The sequence below is a fragment of the Manis javanica genome, chromosome 4, assembly GCF_040802235.1.
Source record: "Manis javanica isolate MJ-LG chromosome 4, MJ_LKY, whole genome shotgun sequence".
Lineage (NCBI taxonomy): Eukaryota > Metazoa > Chordata > Mammalia > Pholidota > Manidae > Manis > Manis javanica.
The window spans coordinates 31,597,784-31,624,674 of NC_133159.1; the positions used below are offsets into that span (position 1 = coordinate 31,597,784).

General features: G+C 41.1%; 1 protein-coding gene across 1 annotated transcript in view; it reads right to left on the reverse strand.

The window, feature by feature from the left end:
• Window positions 1-26,891, reverse strand: part of SCMH1 (Scm polycomb group protein homolog 1) — a 220,165-nt gene that overhangs the window by 8,308 nt on the left and 184,966 nt on the right. The window contains 3 exon segments of the mRNA XM_037002370.2: window positions 1,196-1,390; window positions 12,891-13,082; window positions 14,866-15,066. Coding sequence (XP_036858265.1) covers window positions 1,196-1,390; window positions 12,891-13,082; window positions 14,866-15,066 — 588 coding nt within the window.

Sequence of the window (26,891 nt, forward strand, 5' to 3'; positions counted from 1 at the left end):
CAACCGAGGGCGTGTTTGAACAGGAGAGTTTAAAGGGAGGGGCTGGCTGGCTGGTTTGCTTGCTTCTTCCAGAGGAGAGGAGAGAGATGACCCTGGACTGCAGTTTGTAAGCAATAAATGGGTTTTAAACTTTATTTCTCCCTTTGACTGATTTCGGTTTTTAGAGGTATTTTGGTCTGGGATTTCCTCTCCCTGGACTTCCAGGCCTGCATAGCCACTCTTGCAGGATATCACCTAGATGGCCCCTGGGCTCCCTCGCCTTCCTTCTGTTCTATGGTTGGTTCCCTCTCTCAGTGAATGGCACCACCGTCTATCCAGTTACCCCATTAGAAACCTGGGAGACATTCACACTCCTTCCTTCTGCATAATCCTCAAATCTGACCAAACTCACCTTATGGACAGTTTTCACATCTATTCTTTTGTCAACAAACCTTCTACCACTGCCCTAATCCAGGCTTTTATCCCTTTCAGCCTGGCCCATTTTGGTAACCAGCAAACTGGTCTCTCTAGTATTGTCCTTCCTTAAATCCACCCTCAACAAAGTAGTCAATGATCTACTGAAAACACAGACCTATTTAGGTCTTGCTTCTAATGAAAAGCCTTCAGCTTTGCATTGCCTACACAATCAATTCCAAACTCTTTACCATGGCATTTAAGGTCTTCTGTGACATAACTCCTGACCTCTCCAGACTTTTTTTCTTTGAAGCCCCAGTATTCATTTTATGCGTCAGCAATACCAAGCTGCATGTATTTCCCGGTACAATATGTGCTAGGTCTTATCCGTTGTGCCTTTGTTCATGCTGTATTCTCTTCCTCATGCTACCCAAAGCGTATCTCTGTTAACTATACTCAAGATGTTTCAAAATTATCTGCTTAAGTGTGTTTCTCCCATAAGAGTGGGAGCTCCCAGAGGACAAGAAGTGACTGGTTTTTACATCCCTGTGCCAAACACAGATGGTGCCCATGAATGGTTAATGAATGAATGGATGAATTCCTCCCTGTCCCTTTGGCTCCAGGTCTGTGGTTTCTATTATTCTCAAGCCAATTGCAGAGCTATAGCTGGTGCCTAACTAGGTGCCCAATGAGGCAAAATTGTAAGCTCAGACCCCTGGTCAGAGGGCAACAGAACTGTTTCCCTGGCCTCCCAGAGCTCAGGAAGGAAGGAAAGGGAGGGCCAGAGCTCTGGTAAACTTACCCCTGGAGCACAACCTGCGCACAGCTGAGGCAGTGCTCAGTGGGAGGCCACAGGGTGGAAACAAAGGCCGGTACCCAGGGGTTCGAAGATTTTGCGGGGTGTTGACAAGGTTGGTGGAATTCAAGGCAGAGTCCATTGAGTCTGAGTGGGGCTCCAAGGACCGGGCCAGACTGTTCCCCAGAACAAAGGTTTCACCTGAAAAACAGTAAAACCAGAGTTAGAGCAGGGATTAGCCTGGACGGACTCTTAGGATGGTGGCTTCCCGGTACCTGTTTGGGTTGAGCAAGAGGCAGCAAAACAGAAAGCTGTGGACTGAGTTTCAGGAGGCGTTTCGTGGCTCTGGCTCTCAGTAGGTGGCCGCAGTGAAGCCCAGTGCTACTCAGGGATGTGGATCTCCTTGGAGACTCTTACTCTTAGACTAGATAGTCTTTGAGGTTTCTTCTGGTCTGGATGTCTTATCCTTTTTCTGGATAAGGAAAAGCTTAAAAATAGAGCTATTTTAGGAAGAGGCTGCCTTATATATAAGATGCTAGAGCAGTGAACAGGGAGCTGGAGAAGTGATACATTTGCTTAGATGAAGGCTCATCTCTAAAATGGAGATGAAGCCAATCCACTCAGCCAGCAGGACATCTAAGACTGCTTCTTGATGTCTGGTTAAAGGCCTGTCTGCAAAGGATCTGCTCCTTTGTTCCCTCCCTCCTTTCATATTTGCCTTCTACAGAAACATTCGAAGGAAGCTGGGGTTATACAGTGGTGAGAGCATGGACACAGAGGCCAGAATCTGGGTTAGAATTTGGCTCTGCCATTCAGCAAGCAATGGTGCTCCCCTCAGAACCTCTGTCTCCTCATCTATGACATGGGAAGCCCCTTTCTTGCAAGGGGCTTGGGAATATCAAAAGAGAATGGCTATGAAAGCTTTTGTGAAGGGAATCTCACTTTGACATTTCTACATGCAAGCCATGGCCCAAAGCTACACAGCGGCCCCTACCCACTGCACGGCAGAACCCGAGGCAGACTCTGAGTGCATTCTACTCCCATCACGTCAGTTCCTGAGCCCTGGCCACAGCATTCTCTGTTTATGGGAGGTGTCTTGGGTGCTGTACAATACCACTTCCTTTGTGTTTTTTCTTAGAGATCAAGTATTTAGATAATGCTTGGGATTCATTTAAGGCCTCTGGTGAACACTAAATGAAGCACATTTTCTGGCATACAAAAAGACCTCTGGGGCAAGATGGATTTTAGGATTTTAGGACTACTTTCTAATACTCGCCTAAAATTGCTTGGTAACCATGGTCTTAAAGTCAGATTTAGCATGAGACAGCTATTTGCTCTTACCTCAGGGAGTTTAACTGATGAAGCCCTTCCCTAGAAATGGTTCTGAAGAGAGAAGTCTGTAAGGCTCCAGGATACCTAAAATATATCCCACCCCCTTTCTTCAGATGAGGTTTCACATTCCCATTTCCCAGGACAGGTGCCCATAGCAGTGTTCCATGTGGGACACAAGAACAGGAACTCATTCCAGGAAACAGGAGGCCTGAGTCCTATGCCTGGGCTCCTGCCTTGCACTAGGTATGTGATCCCAGGCAAGTTGTTTGTCTTCTCTAAGCACCAGTTTCCTCATCTGTAAAATGGAAAAAAAAAATCACCCTCTGTCATGCTGAGAACATGAAATGAGAAAATAGAGCAGGATGGACTTTAAAAAGTGGGGAATTGTCATTTTATTCTCTATTCAGAGTTAGAGTGGCAAACCTATGTTCTCTACAATAGCTCAAGAAAAAAGATGAAATCTACTTTCTGCATTTATATAACCTCACCTTTCTAGTCCTCATTTTACTCAACAAAGCTGGGGGATACTATCACCTGCCTCATGTGATCTAATAAATGTGAACAATGATTATGATTACGATGCCAGGGGCTCACCAGATGCTGATGCAAATCAGTAAGTATCTCTTTCTCTCAGCAATGATAAGCATGGTAACTGAGATATGGATCTGAAAATCCAAACTGGTGGCACCTGGACTAGGCAGTATCATTAGATCTTATCCTAATGCTATGTAGTGGAAAAATGAAGCATCATGCCTAGGGCTTTGGGAGGTACTACCCTGCTTAAGGCCTATCAAATGAGGCCCTGGCTGCCTTCAGTAGGATAATGCCAGGGTAGAGGACTGCAATGCTTTCAAACTGTACTCCACAGAGCCCTGGGGGCCCCAGAGGGAGGCCAAGTGAGCAGGGGTCTGGGCTTCATACCAGCCTCTTTCAAAACAGCTCTGATTTTAATTTTTATACGCCAGGCTTTATATAATCTTACCTTTGCAGAAAAGCAGTTCTATTGCTAGGACAAAACAAACTTTGAGACCACTGGCCCAATAGTCAGAAGTTGGGGCTGGAAGACTTGAATTCTATTTTTGGCATGATCATTACTCAAGGATCACTGCCTCTTTTCTGGGATTCAATCTGCCCATTTATAAAATGGAGATAAAAACCCTTAACCTTATAGGATCAATGTAAATTAAATTTGCTGTTGACATGCTGGAGATGTAAGAACACTCAGCATGGGAGGGAGGTCATTCACTCATTCAGCAAACATTTGTTGAGCACCCTTTGTGTGCTAGCAACTATGCTAAGTATGGGGTATGCAAAGGTAAACAGACAGATAGGGACCTTGCCCTATTTTCTGTGGGAAGCAGATCTTCTCTGTGTATCACATTGCAAGGCTAACCTTAGAAAATAGAATTCTCAGAGGAGGATGACCAAACTGGAGGTGGGAGACCTAGAAATCATGGCAAAGGCAAAAGAGCCTGGAAGTACACAGCCTGGAGAAAAGTCAGGGGAGACAAAGACCCTAAGGGCAGTCATGGGAAGAAAAGAGGAATGGAGGTAAATTTATTTTCTTGGAAGGCAGAGAGTAGAACATGAGGCAGGAGTTATATAAAGGCAGATTTCAGCTCAAAAAGGAAAGTATTTTTAGCAATCAGAAGTGTCCAACAGTAAAATCGACTACCAAAGATGATAGTGATTATTAGGAGTTTTTAAGAAGATGTCAGATGACAACCTTTGTTGGGCTAGACACTAAATCATCTCTAGGGTACTTTCCACTTCTGAGAGTCAAGGACTCTGTGCTTACAATTACGCTTTCCCCTTTATGGGGTGAAATAAATGACCAAGAAACTAGAGCTATGAATCTAAGAAAATTCTTACACCAACACAGGGCCTAAAGACTAGCACAGTTCTTATGCATGCCTAAGTCTATCTCATGTTAAAAAAAAAAAATCTCTTTCTGAACTCCATGTCCCATATCCTTTATCATCTTTTCATTTAACAAATATTAAATGAAACATATAGTAACAAAGTGTTACTATATGACACTTAGGGTTATGATTACTGAGAATGGTGAAAATGATAGACAGCACTCCTCTCCTCATGGAGTATTTAGTTGAATGGTAAGGGTGACAAAATATAAGCCGATAAAAAAAACTTTTACAAAATTAGAAAATTCTGCAAAATTAGAGATTTTATAAAACATTGCAAATATTACTAAGAAAAGGAATAGGGTATTAAGAAAGAAAATATCAGGGGACTTTTTTTATATGAGAGGTGTCCCTGACAGTTTGATGTTTAAGCTATGATCTGAAGAAGAGTCCAGGTGGAGGCATGGCAGAATATGTGCTTGGTTTCAGAGTTCTTTGGGGGCCCTAAATGAATCCCAAGCATTATCTAAACATTTGCTCTCTAAGAAAAACTGCAATGGAGAGGAATATGACCCAGGACCCAGAATACTCCCTACATGGAGAGAATTCTATGGGAAGGGATAAGGAACTGACTTGGTTTGGGTAGAACTTAATCATAGAAATGGATCTGCTGTGGGTTTCTCTGGCATAATGGCTAGGGGCTGCTGCTGGCAGCATATAAAAAAGCCCTGAGGGTTAACAGCCTAAATATATAAAGAACTCACACACCTCAACACCCAAAAGGCAAATAACCCTATTAAAAAATGGATGGAGATATGAACAGACAATTCCCCAAAGAAGAAATTCAGGATGGCCAATAGGCACATGAAAAGATGCTCCACATCTCTAATTATCAGGGAAATGCAAGTTAAAACCACAATGAGGTATCACCTCACACCAGTTAGGATGGCCAACATCCAAAAGACTAGGAACAACAAATGCTGGTGAGGATGAAGAGAAAGGGGAACCCTCCTACACTGCTGGTGGGAATGTAAACTAGTTCAACCATTGTGGAAAACAATAGGGAGGTTCCTCAAAAAACTAAAAATAGAAATACCATTTGACCCAGGAATTCCACTCTTAGGAATTTACTCAAGGAGAACAAGTTCTCAGATTCAAAAAGACATCTGTACCCCTATGTTTACTGCAGCATTATTTACAATAGCCAAGATATGGATATGGAAGTAACCTAAGTGTCCATCAGTAGATGGATAAAGAAGATGTGGTACATATACACAATGGAATACTATTCAGCCATAAGAAAGAAACAAATTCTACCATCTGCAACAACATGGATAGAGCTAGAGGGTATCATGCTCAGTGAAATAAGTCAGGCAGAGAAAGACAAATGCCAAATGAATTCCCTCATTTGTGGAGTATAACAATGAAGCAAAACTGAAGGAAAAAAATAGCAGCAGACTCACAGACTCCAAGAAGGGGCTAGTGGTTACCAAAGGGGAGGAGGGGCGGGGGAGGGTGGGTGGTTGGGGAGGGGGAGAGAAGGGGATTGTGGGTTATCATGATTAGTGCACATGGTGTGGGGGCAGGTCACAGGGAAGATAGTGTAGCACAGAGAAGACAAGTAGTGACTCTGTGGCATCTTACTATACTGATGGACAGTGACTGCAATGGGGTATGTGGGGGGACTTGATATTAAGGATGAATGTAGTAACCACATTTTTTTTCTTGTAAAACCTTCATAAGAGTGTATATCAATGATACCTTAATAAAAAAAAATGAAGGAAAGAAAAAAAAAAAGAAAAGCCCTTGTGGTAGAAAACAGCTTGTACTATTCAGGGAAATGGGGGAATAAGAGTGTAGCTAAGATGTACAGAACCAAGGGGTGAATTTGGATAGGTAAGCAAGGACCAGATCATGCAGGACATTGCAAACCAAAGACAGAAACCTGGATTTTATTATAAGTACATTAGAATGTAACTACAGTAGTGAGTGGGAGAATGTCAAACTCTGATTTATGCTGTAAGAAGGCCATCTGGACTATTGAGTAGAAAATGGACCAGAGAGGAACAAGAGAGGTAGTTAGGAGACCAGATAGGCCAGGAGGGATCTCTCAGGCCAAGAGGGAGAAGATGATGGTGAAGGTAGTAAAGATGGGTAAGATGTACATGGACTAAGATACATTTTGGTTTTCCATTGCCAGCTCAGGCAGAGTAGCAGGGCCTAGATATACCCTACTGCTTGAAAAAACTAAAAGAAAAGACAAAATATATGAAATAACTGTTTCCAGATACTGGGCAGCAGGTAGTATAGGACAGTGATTCCGGAAAGAAGGCAACAAACATAGTCACAGCCCCAGGCTTGCTCCCAGCTTCCTGTCCAGAGTTTCCAGGCTACAGTGCAGGGAGAGGAAGATCAGACAGAGGCCAGTGATCTTGCTGAGTCCAGTAGGCCACGGAAGCTGAAGTTCACAGGCCAGAGCAGTGGAGAGGTGAGTATAACTATATCTCATACGTTCAAGAAGGCAGAGCAGAGACTGAGTAGGTTAAGCAAGGATACTAAAGATATAAAAAGACCCATATTGAGCTTATAGAAATGAAAACACAATGTCTAAGATGAAAAATACATGGGGTGGATTAATAGATTAGATACTACAGAAGAAAAGATTAAATTAAACACAGCTGTAGATAAATTCTGTATCTATATAATACAGATCCAGATAAAATAGAACAGAAAAGGCTAAAAAAATTTAAAAAGCATCAGTAAACTGTGGGAAAACTTCAAGAGGATTATATATGTCTAACTGGAGTAGATGATAAAAAATACATATGAAGAAAGAATGGCAGAAATTTTTTATATTTGATGAAAACTATAAATCCACATATCCAGGAAGCTCAGTGAACACAAAGCACAAAGAGGCCTAAAGAAAAACCCACAGAACAGAACATAATCTATCTTATAAAACATGATAAACAGAAAACCTTAAAACATCCAGAAAAAAAAAGACACAATGAAGAGACCAAAGATAAGAATGACAGCAGACTTCTCATCAGAGACAATACAAACCAAAAGACAATAGACTGACTTCTTGGAGGAGCTGAACACCCAAAAAATCTATTCTTTCAAAACAAAGGCAAAAAAGATATTTTCAGAGATACAGAGGCTGCAAGAACTCATCTCCAGTAGACCATAAGAAATGTTAAAGGAAGTCCCCTGGGTTGAGAAATTATATGAAACTCTGGCTCTATGACAAAAAGTGAAGAGTACCAGAAATGATAACTATAAAAGGGTAAACACAAAATAATTTTTCTTATTAAAAAAATCTTTAAAAGACAACTACCTATTTAAAGTAAAATATGAAAATTTAAAGTGGGATTTATAATATATGTAGAAGTAAGATGTATGATAACAATAACACGGAGGCCAGAAGGTGGGAAGTGGAAGTACAGAGCTGTAAGGTCCTTATATTATATGTGCAGGCATATGATCATTACTTTAAGGTACATTGTAAAAGATTGTAAGGTAGATATATAAAAATGTACAATATAAACTAAAGCATACACTAAAATAACAAAACAAAGAGTTATAGCTAATAAGCCAATAAAGGAAACAGAATAAAATAACTGGGTTGATGCACAGGAAGGCAGAAAAAAGATAAAGAAGGGAACACAGAACAGATGGAACAAATCTCTCCATTTTCCCTTTGTTCTTTTGAGTTGCTGAAAGAATAGATCTGGGCTGTTGATTCTTTTCATTTATATAATTATACTAAGGGTACTTTTGGTTTTGAAGAACATGGCTTTGGCACTGAATAGAAGAGGGAAGCTGAGACAAAAGGAAACTAAATTATTTTGCACAATAAATTAATTTGCAGTTGCCTGCTGATAGATTGAAAAGGAGGAGCTATGGGATGGAAGGACTAGAGAAGTCAGAAGAGAAAGAAAACCCCTCAAACCTAGAGTGTCCCATTAAGTGGGAGCAGGCTGAGGCCTAAGGTGAAAGAGGCAGTAAGCTATTTCATTTAATGGCTGATAAACATTAAGATAAACAAAAATGTTAAATGACTTCCTGTTCTTTGTGGCAATCATATTTCTTTCCCCCCAAACTTCAGTACAAATCTATTGAACTCAACAGTCTTGTGTTAATTTTTCCCTAGGGTGATGGAAGATGAGGAATGGGATCCAGTTTCTGAGGCAAGGCCCTGCAGAGACACCATCAGCTACAGGAGCTGTAGGGAAAGAAGGTCTCATGAACTGAGTCAGAAACAGGGATTCAGAGCTGGAAGTATGGGTGACTGCCAGGAAAATCTAACTATTCCGTGTTATGTGGGTTGGGGATTCTTTTTATTTTACTTAGATTTGGAAATCAAAGGAAAGGATTGTTCCCAATTATCTAGGATGTCTTGCCGAGTTCTGCAAAAATCTCCCACTAGCTTCCCTGCCTACTGTCTTGCTCCACTCCAATCCGTTCCCACACATAGTATCCTGAGTGATTTTCCTAAAACACCAACTTGACTATGTCACTTCCCTAGCTTTAAACACTTCAGTAGGTCCTCAGTGCTCAAAGGTATAGTTTAAGATCTATAACATGGTCAAGTAGACCTTTTCTGACTGTGCCTTGGCCTACACTCCAGCCTCATCCCTTACATGTACCCTCTTTGACTGTCTATGTCTACTGCACTGGATATCCAGTTTCTCTGAAACACCTTGTGTTCTCTCCTGCCTCTCAGAGTCTCAAATGCTACTTAGTCAACAGGAACATTTTTCATCATTCCCCTCCATCTCTTTGAGTCTCTGGCATTTTCACCTGATTATCTTACTCCCTCAGATCCAAACTGAGATATCATTTCTTCTGGAAAGTCTTCCCTGACACACCTGGTTTGAATTTTTGAACTCTGAACTTGTCCTATTAAAGTACTCATCACCACGAAGTAATTGCTTATTTGTCCATATTCTTTACTAGGCTCTCAACTCTGTGGATGTAAAGACCTTCACTCCTAGATTACAATGGAATCCTCTGTGCCTAAATCAGAGCTTGGCATCATGCAGTCAATACCTGGGTTAACTGATTATTGTCTGAATAATGAAATCAATGCAGTTTAAATTAATTATAAACATCTGAGTCATCTTAAAACTCTGAAAGTTCTATAAGGAAACCTGTATGGAGATGAAGAGGCACTCTAAGAGATTTCACAGTTCTTACTTGGCTTTAATCATGTAAAATTTGTGATTCTGGCAGGAGAACCACTTTATAACAACAAGCTACAAGACCTGACTGGCAAGGTAGGCTGATACTAGGAAGATAGGCAGAAGGAACTCATTGCCATGGAATAAATGAAACACTTCCTTCCATGGAAGAAGCCTGGGCAATCTCAAAACAGCAGACCCAGAGGTTAGTGCTGGGTGGATTTCAATTACAGCTAAGACTAACAGTCACTGGGACCAGCGAAACTAATATAATCTCCTGTCTAATACTGTCAGTTTTTTGGATGGCCAGGAGAAGCTCCCTCTCAATCTTCACAGACCTCTTACTTGATCCAGCTATGCGTGTAGTTCCGAACAAGAGACTCTGATTTGATGTTGCCTCTTCTAGAAATCCTTCCCTGATCTCTTCTTTCACCCTGCTCCGCTCATCACTCCTGGCTGGGCCACAGTACGTTTGTTCCATGCTCTTACCACATACATGTTCACCTATATCTCTCTCTTTCTTTCAGAGCAGGGACTGAGTCTGTTTCATCTCTGTCTCCCCAGAGCCCAGTATAGAATCTGGCACAGAGTAAGTATTTGTTAAATGTTTGATGACCTGAACCAAGATGGATTCTTTAAAATGCCAATATCATGTCATAGAAAGTAGGAAAAAAGGCTTGAAAACTGGTCTAGATAAAAGGGAACTAAAGAGGCAGGAAAACTGAATGCAGCAGATGATTCTTCACTAGACCTTGGATTCAGGAAAAATCAGCTATACAGGACATTATTGGGACAACTGGGGAAATTTGAATATGGACTATATATATCACCTAGTAGATTTTATTAATGATAAATATCTTGAGTTTGATAATAGTATTGTGTTCTTTGTTTTTAGGAGACACAAACAGAAGTATTTAAGGATCAAATGTCTCATTTGCAGTTAACTCTCAAATGACTCAGTAAATAAAAAATAATACAGGCACAAGTATATGTATATATATACTTAGAGAAACATAAAGTAAATATTGCCAAAAGTTAAGTGGTATATCTTGGTGAAGAGTTCATGGTTGCTCATTGAACTATTTGTGTAATTTTTCTGTAGGTTTAATATTTTTCAAAATAAAATGTTGAAGAAAGTTCCAGCTTAGGTAAGGAAGCTTATCTGCTATATTGGAAGCATGTGGTCAATTAGGCCAAGACCCTAAGGGGTAAGGTAGTCAGGAGACAAAGCTTGAGGTAAGGGTGATGGCTCTAAAGGGGGTACCTTTAGATGTCAAACTAGTGGAAGTAGGTAGCCAGGCAGAAGGGCAGGAGTGATAAACAGCAGATCCAAAGAGCAAAGCAGAAGACAGCCCTTGGCAGAGGTTTGGGTACATAATCAGAAAAGTGCAGGAAATGAAAAATGATCAGAGGGGGAGCAAAGGGTCAGCAAGGCAGGCAGGCAGGCAGGCAGAAAAGACAAGTGAAGGAGCATGAAGGAGTTGGAAATCCAGGCAAAGCTCTGGCCTCTCTGGGCATAGTTAAAATACTAATTTCAGGGAAGCCAATGGAAAGTAGCCAAACTACAGAGCACCCATAATGAGAAATGAGTTAGAGAGCACAGGAGGGTGCTGAGAGTTGGCTGAATTTATTTGAAAATGATGGAAGAAAAGGGGGCCAAATGTCATCCCCTGTTCTCTGTCTATTTCCTGGTTGGTGAGGCAAGAAGGAAGAGTGGCTAAAGCTTGCTTCCCTCATCTGGTAGTTGAATCACAGCAAAGCAAATGGAACAGACTTCTCAGAAAGGTCACACTCCAATCCCAAACGACCTTCAGGATTGCAGGCCCATGATGTATGTTCCTACCAGTCTCTGCATGCTGCTGCCAGTATAGTTCTCTTAGTTCTTAATGATGCCATTCCATTTAAGAACTCAGAGTTCCTGTTTCTTTTCAGAAATCTCTGTTTAGACTGGCAGCTCCATGAAGCTGAATATTCTACCCCTGTCATGTATCTATTCCTCCAGAATCTCAGGGAGGCCTTTTATTACTGAAGGGCAGCTCAGAGTTCCTGAATACCAACAGTAGGGATATTTAACAACCCACCTTTGTCTGCACTTATTTCATCATGCCCAGCCCAGACTCGCAGGGCAATATTCTACAAGAATGCCCTTTTCTGTTCTTGAGGATTCTGATGCTGAAAGCAAGCAATCTACAGCAGGTGAGATGAAAAGAAATTCCCTCTGAAGAAAGGGATCAGCAAGGAGTCACAGATATGTCTGCAGGGACCGGACGGTCTGGCCCCAACAGAGAGTATTTGAAATTCAGTTATCTTTTTGCTCTGCATGCAAGTCACATAAGCAGAGCTCATTTGGGTACAGAACTATAAATGGGGGTTGGGAGGGGGCACTGAGTAATCAGTCACTTCCCATCACATTCTCCAGAAGTGGCCCTTTTATCAGAAGTGATTCTGCTAAGACAATGATAAAAAGACAACAAGGGAAGGTAGTGTGGGAACAAGACTTGTGCAGAAGGTCATAAGGAGCATTTCTCAGACTTAGGGTCCCTATCAACAGACAGCATAACCCCAGCACTGACAGCACCACCTCTATTCCTGTGGCCAGGACAAGGCCCACAGGACTCTCTTAAAGAGCCTTTCCTCCCTCTCAATAACCTACCTCACTATGTTTACAGCCGAGCTTTCCTTCTCTCCCTGTCGTTCTGTGTCCTGGGCTCCAGATTAGAGTTGCCAACTTCCCCACTCTAACCCCGCTCAGAAGTGCTTAGTCACTGATCTGGCCACGTGGCATCTGCTTTCCTGTTGTGGGTCTGATATGTTAACTAAGAAAGCTACTTTCCAGCCTAGTTAGAAACAGCAGCAACTTGAATTGACTTGCTAGGCTGGCAATGCTGGAGGAGTTAGGGCCACATGCCAGAGGAAAGAGCGGATAACCAAACATCAGGAAGCCAATTTCTCAATCTGTAGCCTGAGACTAAACCTTCGTGTTGGCAAGGCCTTGGCTGCCAGAGTCACACTGGAAGATGTCCTGTAACTTCATGTGGCTCCACATACAGTTTGGAGCTTAGAAGGGGAATTGTGAACCACCTTTTACAGGGATAAAAATGCAGAGGAAAAAAGGTTAATCCTAGAGATAGGACACAAAATCCTAGAGAGAGTAAAGATGAAAGGAGACCAAAAAGTCCCAGACATGGCAAAGGTAAGGGACAGAAAACCAGATCTCTGGATGGGTAGGTGCCAGGCTAGTAGGTCTGAGGGCTGGCCCTGGGCCCTTGCTGGTGCTATTAACCCTGTCCCTGTTCTTAGCCCAGGTCCCATCCCAGCTCCTACCTGGTAGGTACCTGTCGTGGCTGTGGCTGTACTCTGTGGTGGTGAGTGACAAATGAGTCTGTGTAAAGGGCTGGTTGCCAAATAGATTGTCACTGCGAAGGTTGTGGCAGAGTTTTTCCAGGAAGCGGAGGACGTAGGTGATGCTGTTGACTGCTGGGAGATTGAGCGTGTGCTGCTCCCGGTCAAACACGGCTGTGGAGTTAAGTAAACAGGGCTGAGCATGTCAGCCTGGTGGTGCAGTGTGGAGCTGGGCAGGAGCAGTCCAGCCCACTGCTTGCCTCAGGCTTAACTGGTTACACAAACGCAATCAGTGCCCAGGTTTCTTCCCTCCCTCTCCTTTCCTCCCTCCCTCTAGGGTTTGATTTTTGCCTCCAACTCCAAAGGGCTTGCAATAATGGGAGTGGCCAGGCCAGGTTTGTTGCACCCAGGGCTCTGGAATGATTTTACTCAACCTGTGAAAACAACTGTGAACATAATTCTATCTGTTCCATCAGTTGGCTGTGTCTCCTCCAGGAAATCTGTTCATTTAGGGTTCTATTTCCATAAAAAATGCCCAAGAACAGAGAAGCTGGGCAGAAGAGAATACAGCTATTGTCAGCAATGGTTTGGGTGCATTATTCAATCTGTGTAAAGGCACTAGAATTTCAGCAACATTTGGAACTATTCCATGCTTGGTTTTATTTTATTCCTTATCTATTTCTATTCAAAAAGCATTTGAATGATCCTTAAAAAGCAAAAGGCCTCTGCGTTTGTCTCTGAGGGCAGCATGGAAATAGGGAGGGAGATCACTCTCAGGAAGCAATTCCAGGGTAGAGGAAGAATCCTAGAAAAGGTAAAGGTGATAGCAGCCAAAGAGAGGCAATAGGGAAAGCTGGGTTCCTGCAGGCAGCCACACAGAAGCAAAGGAGAGAACAGGCATTGGCCTTGGTCCCTGAAGGAAAGGCAGGCTTGATTTCCCATGCAGTTCTCAGCCTTCTATAACAAGTCCTTCCCTGCCTGCTTTCATGCAGCCAATTGCTCCCTCATGTGGGCTTCCACACCACCCTGTACACATTTCTCATACATTATAATAATAGCTGTCACAATTAGCTTTTCTGCCAGGCAGAGCCTGAACCTGTCCTTCTTTTCTCCCTTTCCCTGGCAATAGCCTCTGATGTATAGTAATGGCTCAATAGATGTTTGCTAAAAGCATACAGCTGTGGTATCTATGGGTTTTTCCACATCATCTGGGTTTCCTGAGGCTGGATATTGTAACTCATTAGAAGGAAGGGGCAGGAGATTACAGAGTATCATACAGTTAAGATAGAAAGGCTCTATATATCAAGTCTTCATTGGTTTGGTGGGTAGAGAATAGGGTTTTGGACTTGGGAAAACTGAGACAGACCAGGTACAGAAGAAAAAGTGAATATCCTCAGTCTCAGTGAAAACAAACAAAAAAACTACTGCAGTTGACTCAAACTCTACATTTGGAAAGAAAGGGAGCTCCTTCCTACTCTGCTCAGAGATTCAACTCCCCTGTATCAGGGCTGGGTTAGGACTGGGTAGCTAAGGAGTTGAAAGAATGAGAGAAGAGCTCTGTGTTCCTTGAAGCCAGGTGGGAGGCTATGGCAGCTTGGAGGAACTCTCCAGTTGCCTCAGTACAACCCCCCCTCTGGATTCTTTCTTCTGGAATGCTCTTAAAGCAACACACTCATGTATTATCTGTAGGCAGAGGCCAAGCAGGTAGACAGGAGAGGAGTCTGTTGAGAGGCTCAGCTGAACAGAGTCTGTGTGGCTATTCCACCTGGCAGAGGTATGCGGTAAGACTTAGAGGGGCTCTGGGAATTGAAAATGAGGACTCTGAGGAGTGGAATACTTCCACATTCTCTAGAGCCTACAGGTGTGAAGCAGGAACCAGGATGCCTTGCCAGAAATCAGCCATCTGAGAAGGCCTGTCCCTCTGACTAGGAGGCCAGGCCAACCCAAGGGTGCTTACCTGAGATCACCTCACCACCATGGCCTTGTTTGAGGAAGCTGAAGACGGTTTTCTGGTGATAAGCACAGTCAATGCAAGCCTGGACAGCCTGCTGCAATACCACGGAGGCACGGGCTGGCCCAAAATGGTCAGGGAGCTGCTGGACCTTCTTCTTATCTAAATGGGGTCCTGTGCTGCCGTTCTTGTTCAGGTAAATACAAACTGCAGGAGAGAAAGAGTCAAAGCAATTTAAAGAGTATGCAGAGTAGAGAAGTCAGAGAACAGTGCTCTTTTCTATCTTTCACACCCTGGGCTCTGGTTCCTACACGATTCTCAGCTGCTAAGCTGATGAAACACTGTGGGAGGGGGTCGAGGATGGCTGTGCCCAGCTGCAGCCAACCCAAATTGCATGACCAAAGGCTTTGGGAACACAGCCTGCTGGGAGAACAGCCCAGACCAAAAGCCAAGGCACAGAACTGTACGCTACCTTCTGTGCACTGAAAAGAAAATCTAAACAATTTCCTGTATGTGTGCACTTTCACTTTTGGTACTTGCTGCCTCACATATTCTTTGTTTCTCTTATATGTGTAAGGCCACGGCAATGTTAGCAAGAGTGTGCTTGTGTGTGTTTGGCCTTGGGCTTAGAACAGTCACACCACTGGTCAGTTGCCTTGCTTTCTTGTTCTGGATCTTGCAGTCCCTGTGTTATCTTCCACATCAACACTCAACCTCAAAAAAAGTAGCAAAACAGGAAAACATTGGAATAAAGAAAAACATGAAAAGGGCCTGAGGGTCTTATCTATATATTTGTTTCAGTAGTTTCCCCTGTCAAGAGAACTTGGCACTCTCCTAACTGCAACCCTCTGCCTTGTACTATGCGAGCGTAGGGGGCAGGGTAGGCACAGGAAAAGAGGCAGTCCTAAACAGAGGTGCTTTCTTTGTCTCCAGAGAGGATGCACAGCAGCCTGGTCAGCTATGGCATTCTCTTTTCTGATCTGCCTTATAGGCTGCCTCTTGAGTAGTGGGGTGTTCTGATTTTTAACAGTCATGGCTCACTACCTGAAGGGCTAGGGTGGCAAAAAAGGTAAGAGCAGTGGCAGTGTGGTATGTGGATGGACTACCATTCTCTTTGGGCCTCAGGCTTACCATCTGTAAAATGAGGGGGCTGAGCCAGATGCTCTCTGAGGACTCCTCTACTTTTATCATTCTGCTTCCGAGGGGGAGCAAGATGGAAATGAAAATGGAACATAGAAAGGAAGAGGCAGAATGTGGGCAGGTGACAGGTGAAAAGGAAGGAAGGAAAAAAGGGCAAAGAAGATGAATTGAAATGTAAATTTGTACATTTAGTTTCTCTCCTAAAACCTGCAAAAATGAGCCAGACAATAATAAAGGAGACAAATTAAAATTTTGGAAGCTGGAAAGCTGATTGGCATAGTTGCAACTGACATAGCAGACCCAAGAAAGCAGAATCCTTAATGAAGAAGGGGAATGATGAGAACCCAGATGTTTCATAACTCACAAAAGGCCTAAGAATGGGGAGGTGCATCTGAAGGTGGGTGTGAAGGTAGATCTGATAATTGGTTGAAATCTGTTAAGAAATAATTATGATTTCCATGTCAGAGATGACTCTTTCACTGACAACAAAGCAAAAAGAAATGCAGGGACTCAGATAAGAGGAGTAAAGAAAACACGTCTATGAAAAGACACTTAAAGGCAATAAAGGTTTGTTTTATTGCATTTCAATCTATTGTGCTTTACAGATATTGCATTTTTTATGAATGAAGGGTTTGTGGCAACCCTGCATCATGCAAGTCTATCAGCATCTTTTTCCCAACAGCATTTTCTCACTTCATGTGTGTGTAACATTTTCATAATTCTTGCAGTATTTCCAGCTTTTTCATTATTATTATATTTGTTATGGTGATCTGTGATTAGTAACATCTGGAATCTCTGATGTTACTATTGTAATTGTTTGGGGTGCCACAAACTGTGCCTATATAAGTTGCCGAGCTTAATCAATAGATGTGTGTGCTCTGACTGCTCCACCAACCAGCCATTCCCCCGTCCTCTCCCTCTCCTCAATCCTCCTATTCCTTGAGACAGAGCAATATTGAGATTAGGCCAGTTAATAACCCTAAAATGGCCTCTAAGTATTCAAGTGAAAGGAAGAGTTGCACATCTCTCACTTGAAATCAAAAGCTATGAATTAAGTTCAGTGTGAAAGGCATGTTAAAAGCCAAGACAGGCCAAAAACTAGGCTTCTTGTACCAGTTAGCTAAGTTGTAAACACAAAGAAAAGGTTCTAGAAGGAAATCAAGAGTGCTATTGCAGTAAATACCTGAGTGATAAGAAAGTGAAACAGTTCTATTGCTGATATGGAGAAAGTTTTAGTGGTCTGGATAATAGATCAAACCAGCCACAACATTCCCTTAAGCCAAATCCTAGCCCAGAGAAAGACCCTAACTCTTTCCAGTTCTATGAAGGCTGAGAGATGAGGAAGCTGCAGAAGAAAAGTTTGAAGCTAGCAGAGGTTGGTTCATGAGGTTTATGGAGAGAAGCCATATCCATAACATAAAAGAACAAAGTGAAGCAGTAAGTGCTGGTATAGAAGCTGAAGAAACTTATCCAGAAGATCTAGCTAAGATAATTAGCTAGGAGGTTATACTAATAGATTTTCAATGTAGACAAAACAGCCTTATGCTGGAAGAATATACCATCTAGGACTTTCACAGCTAGAAAGGAGAAGTCAATGCTTGGCTTCAAAGCTTCAAAGGATGGGTGGACTCTCTTGTTAGGGTTTAATGCAGCTGGTTGAAGCCATTGCTCATTTACCATTCTGAAAATCCAAGGGCCCTTAAGAATATGCTATATCTACTCTTCCTATAGAGTATAAATGGAACAACAAAGCCTGGATGACAGCTTATCTGTTTAAGACATGGTTTACTAAAAATTTTAAGCTCACTGTTGAGACGTACTGCTCAGAAAAAAATATTACTTTTAAGATATTACTGCTCGCTGTGGGGGGAGAAAAGATGGCACATGTAACTCCAGGTTGGCAGGGGCAAGGGGGATATGTTCTCAGCCTGGGGCAAATAAACCTTTGAAGCCACAATCAGTCAATGGGAGAAATAAAGTGGGAGAAACCCGTTTATTGCTTACAAGCAGTCATCTACTCCATGTCTCTTATAACCTGGCTGCAAAAAGGCCCCACCAAACCTCTCTGACCTGGTGCATGCTTGCTCTCCACCCCTGGGAAACACCTACTGATATGGAGATGTACTAAGGCCAGGCAAGAGATTCTGGAAATATTGCAATTTTACCCATAGTGGAGTAGGAAGGCAAGATGGAAACATCCTCCCATACACACATCAAAGAAGCAAGTTTCTGTTGTAACTACAGAAAATACAACTAAACCTGAAAATGACTTGAAGACTGTAGAACAGACCACCTACACCTGGTGAAGAGAAGACCGCAAAGAAAAGGATAAAGTGGCAGAGCCACGACTGAGTGAGACCCAAGCCCTTTCCCCATCCCAGCCCACAGGCAGGAGGAAGAGGAATGGAGCACGGAGGGGATAGGCACTCAGGAATTCTGCACACCTGGCTCTAGAGATCTGCTCTGGGAGCACGAGTCCACATTACACTGGGTTTTGTAGATTAGTGGGTCTGGACACCAAGGACAGTTGGAAAAATCTGAGAGATTGAGACTCATTCTGCTTGTAGGGGACAGGCAAGCTCTGCTGGCCCTGCTGAGACCCAATACAGAGGCATTAGTTTGAAAGATGTGCCAGCAGTGGGAGGGATGCCAGAAGGGCGAGAGTTGGGTAGAGCTCCCTCCAAAGGAGAAAGGGCAGGTGGACATTCCTTCCCAGCCCTCCCTCAGCCCAACAGGTTGGGCACTCTTGGGAGCCCCAGATGCTCCATCTGCCTCACTAGCAGCTTATCCCTGAGGCACTTCCCTGCGCACTGCTGGCATGCCAACCCACTTGGCCCAGCAGTGTCAGCTTTGCTGCCTGGCAGGTAGGGGGAGGATCTCCCAGTTTTCTTAGCCCTGTTTCATCCCAACTGGCACCTGCAGGAGCCAGGTCCAAGAGCTCCTTCCTCCCCATGGTGGGCAAGCCTGGTGCTGTACTCCTCCCCATGGCTGGAGGCACCCACATGACTCACTGCTGCAGTTCGCCCTGCCACCTTGTGACTTGCTGCACCCATGTGCCTGCCCCAGAGCCAAGCAACCACATGGCCCACCCTGTAGCCCCACCATTGCTACAGGGCAGGCAGAGTGTGGCCCCATCCAAAATGATCCCAGCAGAAGCCTCTGCTCTGATAACAAAGGGCTCGCTGAAACACACTGCTGGCCACAGAGGACTGAGACCACTGCTGGCAGAGACAGAAAGGCGGCCCTGTCCATTGCCTACCAACAGCAACTGGGGGTCAACTGCAAAGGAGAACCAGGCACTGAAGAGTAAAGTTTTAAACTTCTGGGCACCACAGGATGCCTTCTTTATAAAGCCATTACTCTCTGGACCAGGAAGCATACCAGATTCATCTAATACAAAGGAAAAAACACAGAAATACTGACAAAATGGGAAGGAAGACAAATGTGTTCCAAAGAAAACTACAGGATAACACATGAGAAAGAGGACTAATAAATAAGAGACCACCAGTCTTGATAAAAATTTCAAAGTAAAAATCATAAATATGCTCACTGAAGATCTCATGGAGGTCTTCAACAAAGAGAGAAAAAAGCTTAAAAAGAGCCCCTCACAGCTGAGGAATACAGTAACTGAAATGAAATACACAGTGGAGGGAATGAATAATAGGCTGCTCCAAATAGATGAGATTATCAATGAGATGGAAATTAGAGAACAGGAACACAACAAAGCTGAGGAACAGAGAGCAAAAACAATTTATAGGAATGAAAGAAGGATAAGAGGGCTGTGTGACCAATCCAAATGAAACAATATTCGTGTAATAGGGGTACCACCAGAAGGAGAAGAGAGAGACAAGGGATAAGAGTCTCTTTGAGGAAATAATTGTTGAAAACTTTCCCAATTTGGGGAAGGAAACAGACACCTGGGTCATGGAAGTACAGAGATCCCCTAACAAAAGGAACCCCAGGAAGACAACACCAAGTCATATAATAATTAAAATGCCAAAGATTAAGGATAAGGAGAGAGTACTGAAAGCAGCCAGAGAGAGAAGAAGGACTACTTACAAGGGAAACCCCATCAGGCTATCAGCAGACTTCTCAGCAGAAACTTTACAAACCAGAAGGGAGTGGCAAGAAATATTTCATGTATTGAAACAGAAGGACCTTGAACCAAGAACCTGCTACCCAGCAAGATTATCATTCACACTTGAAGCAGGGATTATAAAATTCCCAGATAAAGGCTCAAAGAATTTATAACAACTAAACCAGCATTATAGGATATGTTAAAGGGACTGCTGTAGATGGAAATGTTCCTAAGGCTAAATAGTTTTCACCATTGAAAATAAACCCATAGTAAAAGAAGTAGACCATTAATTACCAAGCAAGTAAAAAATTAAAACAAAAGTAGTAAAACAAACTATAAGCAAAATCAATCAAGGGATACACAAAATGCAGATTATGACATCTAATACATAGAATGTGGAGGCATATGAAGAAGAAAAAAGAAGTACTTTTAGATTGTGTTTGAAATAGAGCAATCGACAACTTAATATAGATTGTTATATAGTAAGGAAGCTAACCTTGAACCTTATGGTAACCACAAACCTGAAGCCTACAATAGATAAACAAAATATATCTATATGCTTTTATTGTTTTCTTGTTTTATTGACAAACAATGGATATATATCACTATATAAATTTAAAGCATGTAGCATGATGGTTTGATTTACATATCCTGTGAAATGATTACCACAAAACATTCAGCTAATATCCATCTTCTCATATAGATAAAATAGAAAGAGAGGAAACAAAAATCTTTCTCTTGTGATGAGAACTCTTAGGATTTGCAATCATTACAACTCTCCTGCATATCACACAGTAATGTGAGCTATGATAGTGTTGTACATTTCATCCATAGTACTTTTTAATTTTAACTGGAAGTTTGTACCTTTTGACCACCTTCTTCTGGTTACCCCTCCCCCCACACCTACCTCTGGAAATCACAAGTCTAATCTCTTTTTCTATGAGTTTGGGGGCTTTTTCATCTTCGTTTATATATATATTAAACACCTAAAAGTGACAAATACAGTATTTGTCTTTCTCTGACTATTTCACTTCAAGTTCCATCCATGCTTTGCTTTCAAAAATGGTAGGATTTCCTTGTTTGTTTGTATGACTGAAAAATATTCCATTGTATATATACCAGAACTTCATTATCCATTCATCCACTGATGGACACTTAGGTTGTTCCCACACTTTGACTACTGTAAATAATGCTTCTGTGAACATGGAGGTGCATATATCTTTTCAAGTTAGTGTGTTCATTACCTTTGGAAATATTTCCAGAAGTGGAATTGCTGGATCATATGTTAGTTCTATTTTTAATTTTTGAGAATCAACCATACTGTTTTGCATAGTAGCTTTGTATTTTGCCATTTACATTTCCACTGATGGTGAACATTTTCTTCACATCCATGCCTGCATTTATCTCTTGTTTTTCGATGATGGCTCTTCCAAGAAGTGATCTCATTGTGGTTTTAATTTGCATTTCCCTAAGTACTGGTGATCTTGAACATCTTTTCATATACCTGTTGGCCTTTCACATGTCTTTTTTTTTTTGGTGGGACACTTCAAGCCTCCCCAAAGCATAGCACAGTTATAAGGCTGAGTTCCAGCCAGGAGATACACAACATATTAAAAAAGAGAAATCCAATTGCAAAACTAAAGAAAATATTAAATAACAAGAAGATCATAAGAAAGGAAGAAAGGAATACAGAGGAGCTATACAAACAACCAGAAAAAAATTAATAAAATGACAGTAAGTACATGCTTATCAAAAATTACCTTAAATGTAAATGGACTGAATGGACCAATCAAAAGACAAAGAGTGCCAGCATGGATAAAGAAATAAGACCATCTATATATTGCCTATAGGAGACTCATTTCAGACCCAAAGACATACAGAGACTAAAAGGGAAGGGATGGATGAAGATATTTCATGCAAATAATAGGGAGAAAAAAACAGAAGCAGCAGTACTTGTATCACACAAAACAGGCTTCAAAACAAAGAAACAAGAGAAAAGAAGGACATTACATAATGATAAAGGGGTCAGTCCAAACAAGAGGATCTAACAATTATAAATATCTATGCACCCAACAAAGGAGCACCTACATATGTGAAAAAAATAATAACAGAATTAATAGAATGCAATAGAAATAGAATGCAATGCATTCATTCTAGGAGACTTCAACACTCCACTCACTCCAAAGGACAGATCAGCCAGACAGAAAATAAGTAAGAGACAGAGGCATTGAACAACACATTAGAAAAGATGGACCTAACAGATATCTACAGAAGTCTACACCCAAAAGCAGCAGGTTACACATCCTTCTCAAGCACACATGGAACATTTTCAAGAACAGATCATATACTAGACCACAAAAAAGAGCCTCAGAAAATTTAAAAAGATTGAAATTGTACCAACCAGCTTCTCAGACCACATGAGAGTAGAAATACATTATGCAAAGAAAATGAAAAATCCCACAAGCACATGGAGGATTAACAATATGCTCCTAAATAACCAATGGATCAATGACCAAACAAAAACAGATCAAGCAATATATGGAGACAAATGATAACAATAACTCAACACCACAAAATCTGTTGGATGCAGCGAAGGCCATGCTAAGAGGGAAGTATATTGCAAGACAGGCCTACCACAGGAAAGAAGAACAATCCCATATGAACAGTCTAAAAACTCACAATTAATGGAACTAGAAAAAGAAGAACAAATGAGGCCCAAAGTCAGTAGAAGGAGGGACATAATAAAGATTACAGCAGAAATAAGTAAAATTGAGAAGAATAAAACAATAGAATCAATGAAAGCAGGAACTGGTTCTTTAAGAAAATTAACAAAATAAACAAACTCCTAGCCAGAATTCTCAAGAAAAAAAGAGAGTCTACACATATAAACAGCATCAGGAATGAGAAAGCAGATATCACTATGGATACCACAGAAATACAAAGAATTAAGAGAGAATACTATGAAAAATTATATGCTAACAAATTGGATAACCTAGAAGAAATGGTCAACTTTTTAGAAAAAGACAACCTTCCAAGGCTGACCAAGAAAGAAACAGAAAATCTGAACAGAACAATTACCAGCAACGAAATTGAACTGGTAATCAAAAAACTACTTAAGAACAAAACCCCTAGACCAGATGGCTTCATCGCTGAATTTAATCAAACATTTAGTGAAGACCTAATACCCATCCTCCTCAAAGTTTTCCTAAAAGTAGAAGAGGAGGGGATACTCCCAAACTCATTCTACAAGGCCAGCCCCACTCTAATATAAAAAACCAGCTAAAGACAACACAAAAAAAGAAAATTATAGACCAATATCCTTGATGAACATAGATGTAAAAATCCTCAACAAAATATTAGCAAACCAAATTCAAAAATACATCAAAAGATCATCATGATTAAGCAGGATTTATTCCAGGGATGCAAGGATGGTACAACATTTGAAACTCCATCAACATCATCTACCACATTAACAAAAAGGACAAAAAACCACATAATCATCTCCATAAATACTGAAAAAGCATTCATCAAAATTCAACATCCATTCATGATAAAAACTCTCAACACTATAGGTATAGAGGGCAGGTACCTCAACATAATAAAGGCTATCTATGGCAAACTCACAGCCAACATCAAACTTAACAGAGAGAAACTGAAAGCCTTTCCTTTAAGATTGGGAACAAGACAAGGATGCCCACTCTCTCCACTTTTATTCAACATAGTTATGGAGGTTCTTGCCACGGCAATGAGACAAAACAAAGAAATAAAAGGCATACAGATTGGTAAAGAAGAAGTTAAACTGTCACTGTTTGAAGATAACATGATATTGTACATAAAAAACCCTAAAGAATCCACTCCAAAATGACTAGATCTAATATTTGAATTCAGCAAAGTTGCAGGGTACAAAATTAATACACAGAAATCTGTGGCATTCCTATACACTAACCATGAACTAGTAGAGAGAGAAATCAGGAAAACAATTCCATTCACAGTCACATCAAAAAGAATAAAATACTTAGGAAGAAACTGAAGAAGTGAAAGACCTATACTCTGAAAACTATGAGACACTCATGAGAGAAATTAAAGAAGATACCAATAAATGGAAACACATCCCGTGCTCATGGATAGGAAGAATTAATATTGTCAAAATGGCCATCCTGCCTAAAGCAATCTACAGTCAATGAAACCCCTATCAATATACCAACATCATTCTTCAACAAACTAGAGCAAATCGTTCTAAAATTCATTTGGAACCACAAAAGCCCCCAAATAGCCAAAACAATCCTGAGAAGGAAAAATAAAGCTGGGGGGATTATGCTGTACTACAAAGCCATGGTGATCAAGATAATTTGGTACTGACACTAGAACAGAACAATAGAACAATGGAATAGACTAGAGAACCCAGATATAAACCCAACCATATATGGTCAATTAATATATGATAAAGGAGCCGTGGATATACAATGGGGAAATGACAGCCTCTTCAACAACTGGTGTTGGCAAAACTGGACAGCTACATGCAAGAGAATGAAACTGGATCATTCTCTAACCCGTACACAAAAGTAAACTAGAAATGGATCAAAGACATGAATGTAAGTCATGAAACAATAAAACTCTTAGAAGACAACATAGGCAAAAATCTCTTGAATATAAACATGAGCAACTTTTTCCTAAATGAATCTCCTCAAGCAAGGGAAACAAAAGGAAGAATGAATACACGGGATCACATCAAGCTAAAAAGCTTCTGTACAGCAAAGGACACCATCAACAGAAAAGGCATCCTACCATATGGGAGAATATATTTGTAAACAACATATCTGACAATGGGTTAACATCCAAAATACATAAAGAACTCACATGCCTCAACAACCAAAAAGCAAATAACCCTATTAAAAATGGGTGGAGGATATGAACAGACAATTCTCCAGAGAAGAAATTCAGATGGACAACAGGGACATGAAAAGATGCTCCACATCACTAATTATCAGGGAAATGCAAATTAAAACCACAATGAGATATCACCTCACACCAGTAAGGATGGCCAGCATCGAGCAACAAATGCTGGTGAGGATGTGGAGAAAGGGGAACCCTCCTACACTGCTGGTGGGAATGTAAGCTAGTTCAACAATTGCGGAAAGCAATATGGAGGTTCCTCAAAAAACTAAAAATATAAATACTATTTGACCCAGGAATTTCACTCTTTGGAATTTACCCAAAGAATATAATTTCTCAGATTCAAAAAGACATCTGCACCCCTATGTTTATTGCAGCACTATTTACAATAGCCAAGATATGAAAGCAACCTATGTCCGTCAGCAGATGAATGGATAAAGAAGATGTGGTATATATACACAATGGAACACTATTCAGCCATAAGAAACAAATCCTACCATTTGCAACAACATGGATGGAGCTAGAGGGTATTATGCTCAGTGAATTAAGTCAGGCGGAGAAACACAAATACCAAATGATTTCCCTCATTTGTGGAATATAACAACAAAGCAAAACTGAAGGAACAAAATAGCAGCAGACTCACAGACTCCAAGAATGGACTAGTTGTTACCATGGGGGAGGGCGGGTTGGGAGGGAGGGAGAATGGGATTGTGGGGTATCATTATTGATGCATATGGTGTGTATGGGGTCACGGGGAAGACAGTGTAGCTCAGAGAAGACAAGTAGTGACTCTGTGGCATCTTACTACACTGATGGACAGTGACTGCAATGGGGTATGGTGGGGACTCGATAATAACGGTGAATGTAATAACCACATTGTTTTTCTTGTGAAACCTTCATAAGAGTGTGTATCAATGTTACCTCCATGAAAAAAAAAGAATTAAAGGGGGAAGTAGATTGCAACACCTTAATTTTAGGAGACTTTAACATACCAGTCACATCAACAGACAGATCAACCAAACAGAAAATAAATAAGGAAACAGAGGTACTGAACAATATATTAGATCAGATGGACTTAACAGATATCTACAGAACATTCCACCCAAAAGCAGCAGAATACACATTTTTCTCAAGTGCACGTGGAATGTTCTCCAGAATACATCATACAATAGGCCACAAAAAGAGCCTCAATAAATTAAAAAAGATTGAAATTGTACCAGCAGCTTCTCAGGCCACAATAGTATGAAACTAGAAATAAATTACATAAAGAGAACAAAAAAGCCTACAAACACATGAACACATGGAGACTCAACAACATGCTTCTGAAATAATGGATCAATGAACAAATTAAAACCAAAATCAAGCAACACATGGAGACAAATGAAAACAAAAACCCAACAGTCCAAAATTTGTGAGATGCAACAAAAGCAGTTCTAAGAGGGAAGTACATAGCAATATAGGCCTACCTCAAGAAACAAGAACAATCCCAAACTGTCTAACCTCACAATTAAAGAAACTAGAAAAAGAACAAATGAAACCCAAAGTTAGTAGAAGGAGAGATATAATAAAGATCAGAGAAGAAATAAATAAAATAGAGAAGAATGAACAATAGAAAAAAGTCAAGAACCAAGATATGGTTCTTTGATAAAATAAACAAAATAGATAAATCCCTACCCATATTTATCAAGAAAAAAGAGAGAGTATGCAAATAAACACAATCAGATACAAAGAAGGAATAGTCACAATGGATAATACAGAAATACAAAGAATTATTAGAGAAGTCTATGAAAAATTATATGCCAATAAATTGAACAACCTAGAAGAAACGGACAACTTCCTAGAAAAATACAACCTTCCAAGATTGACCAAGGAAGGAACAGAAAATCTGAATATACCAATTACCAGCAATGAAATTGAACTG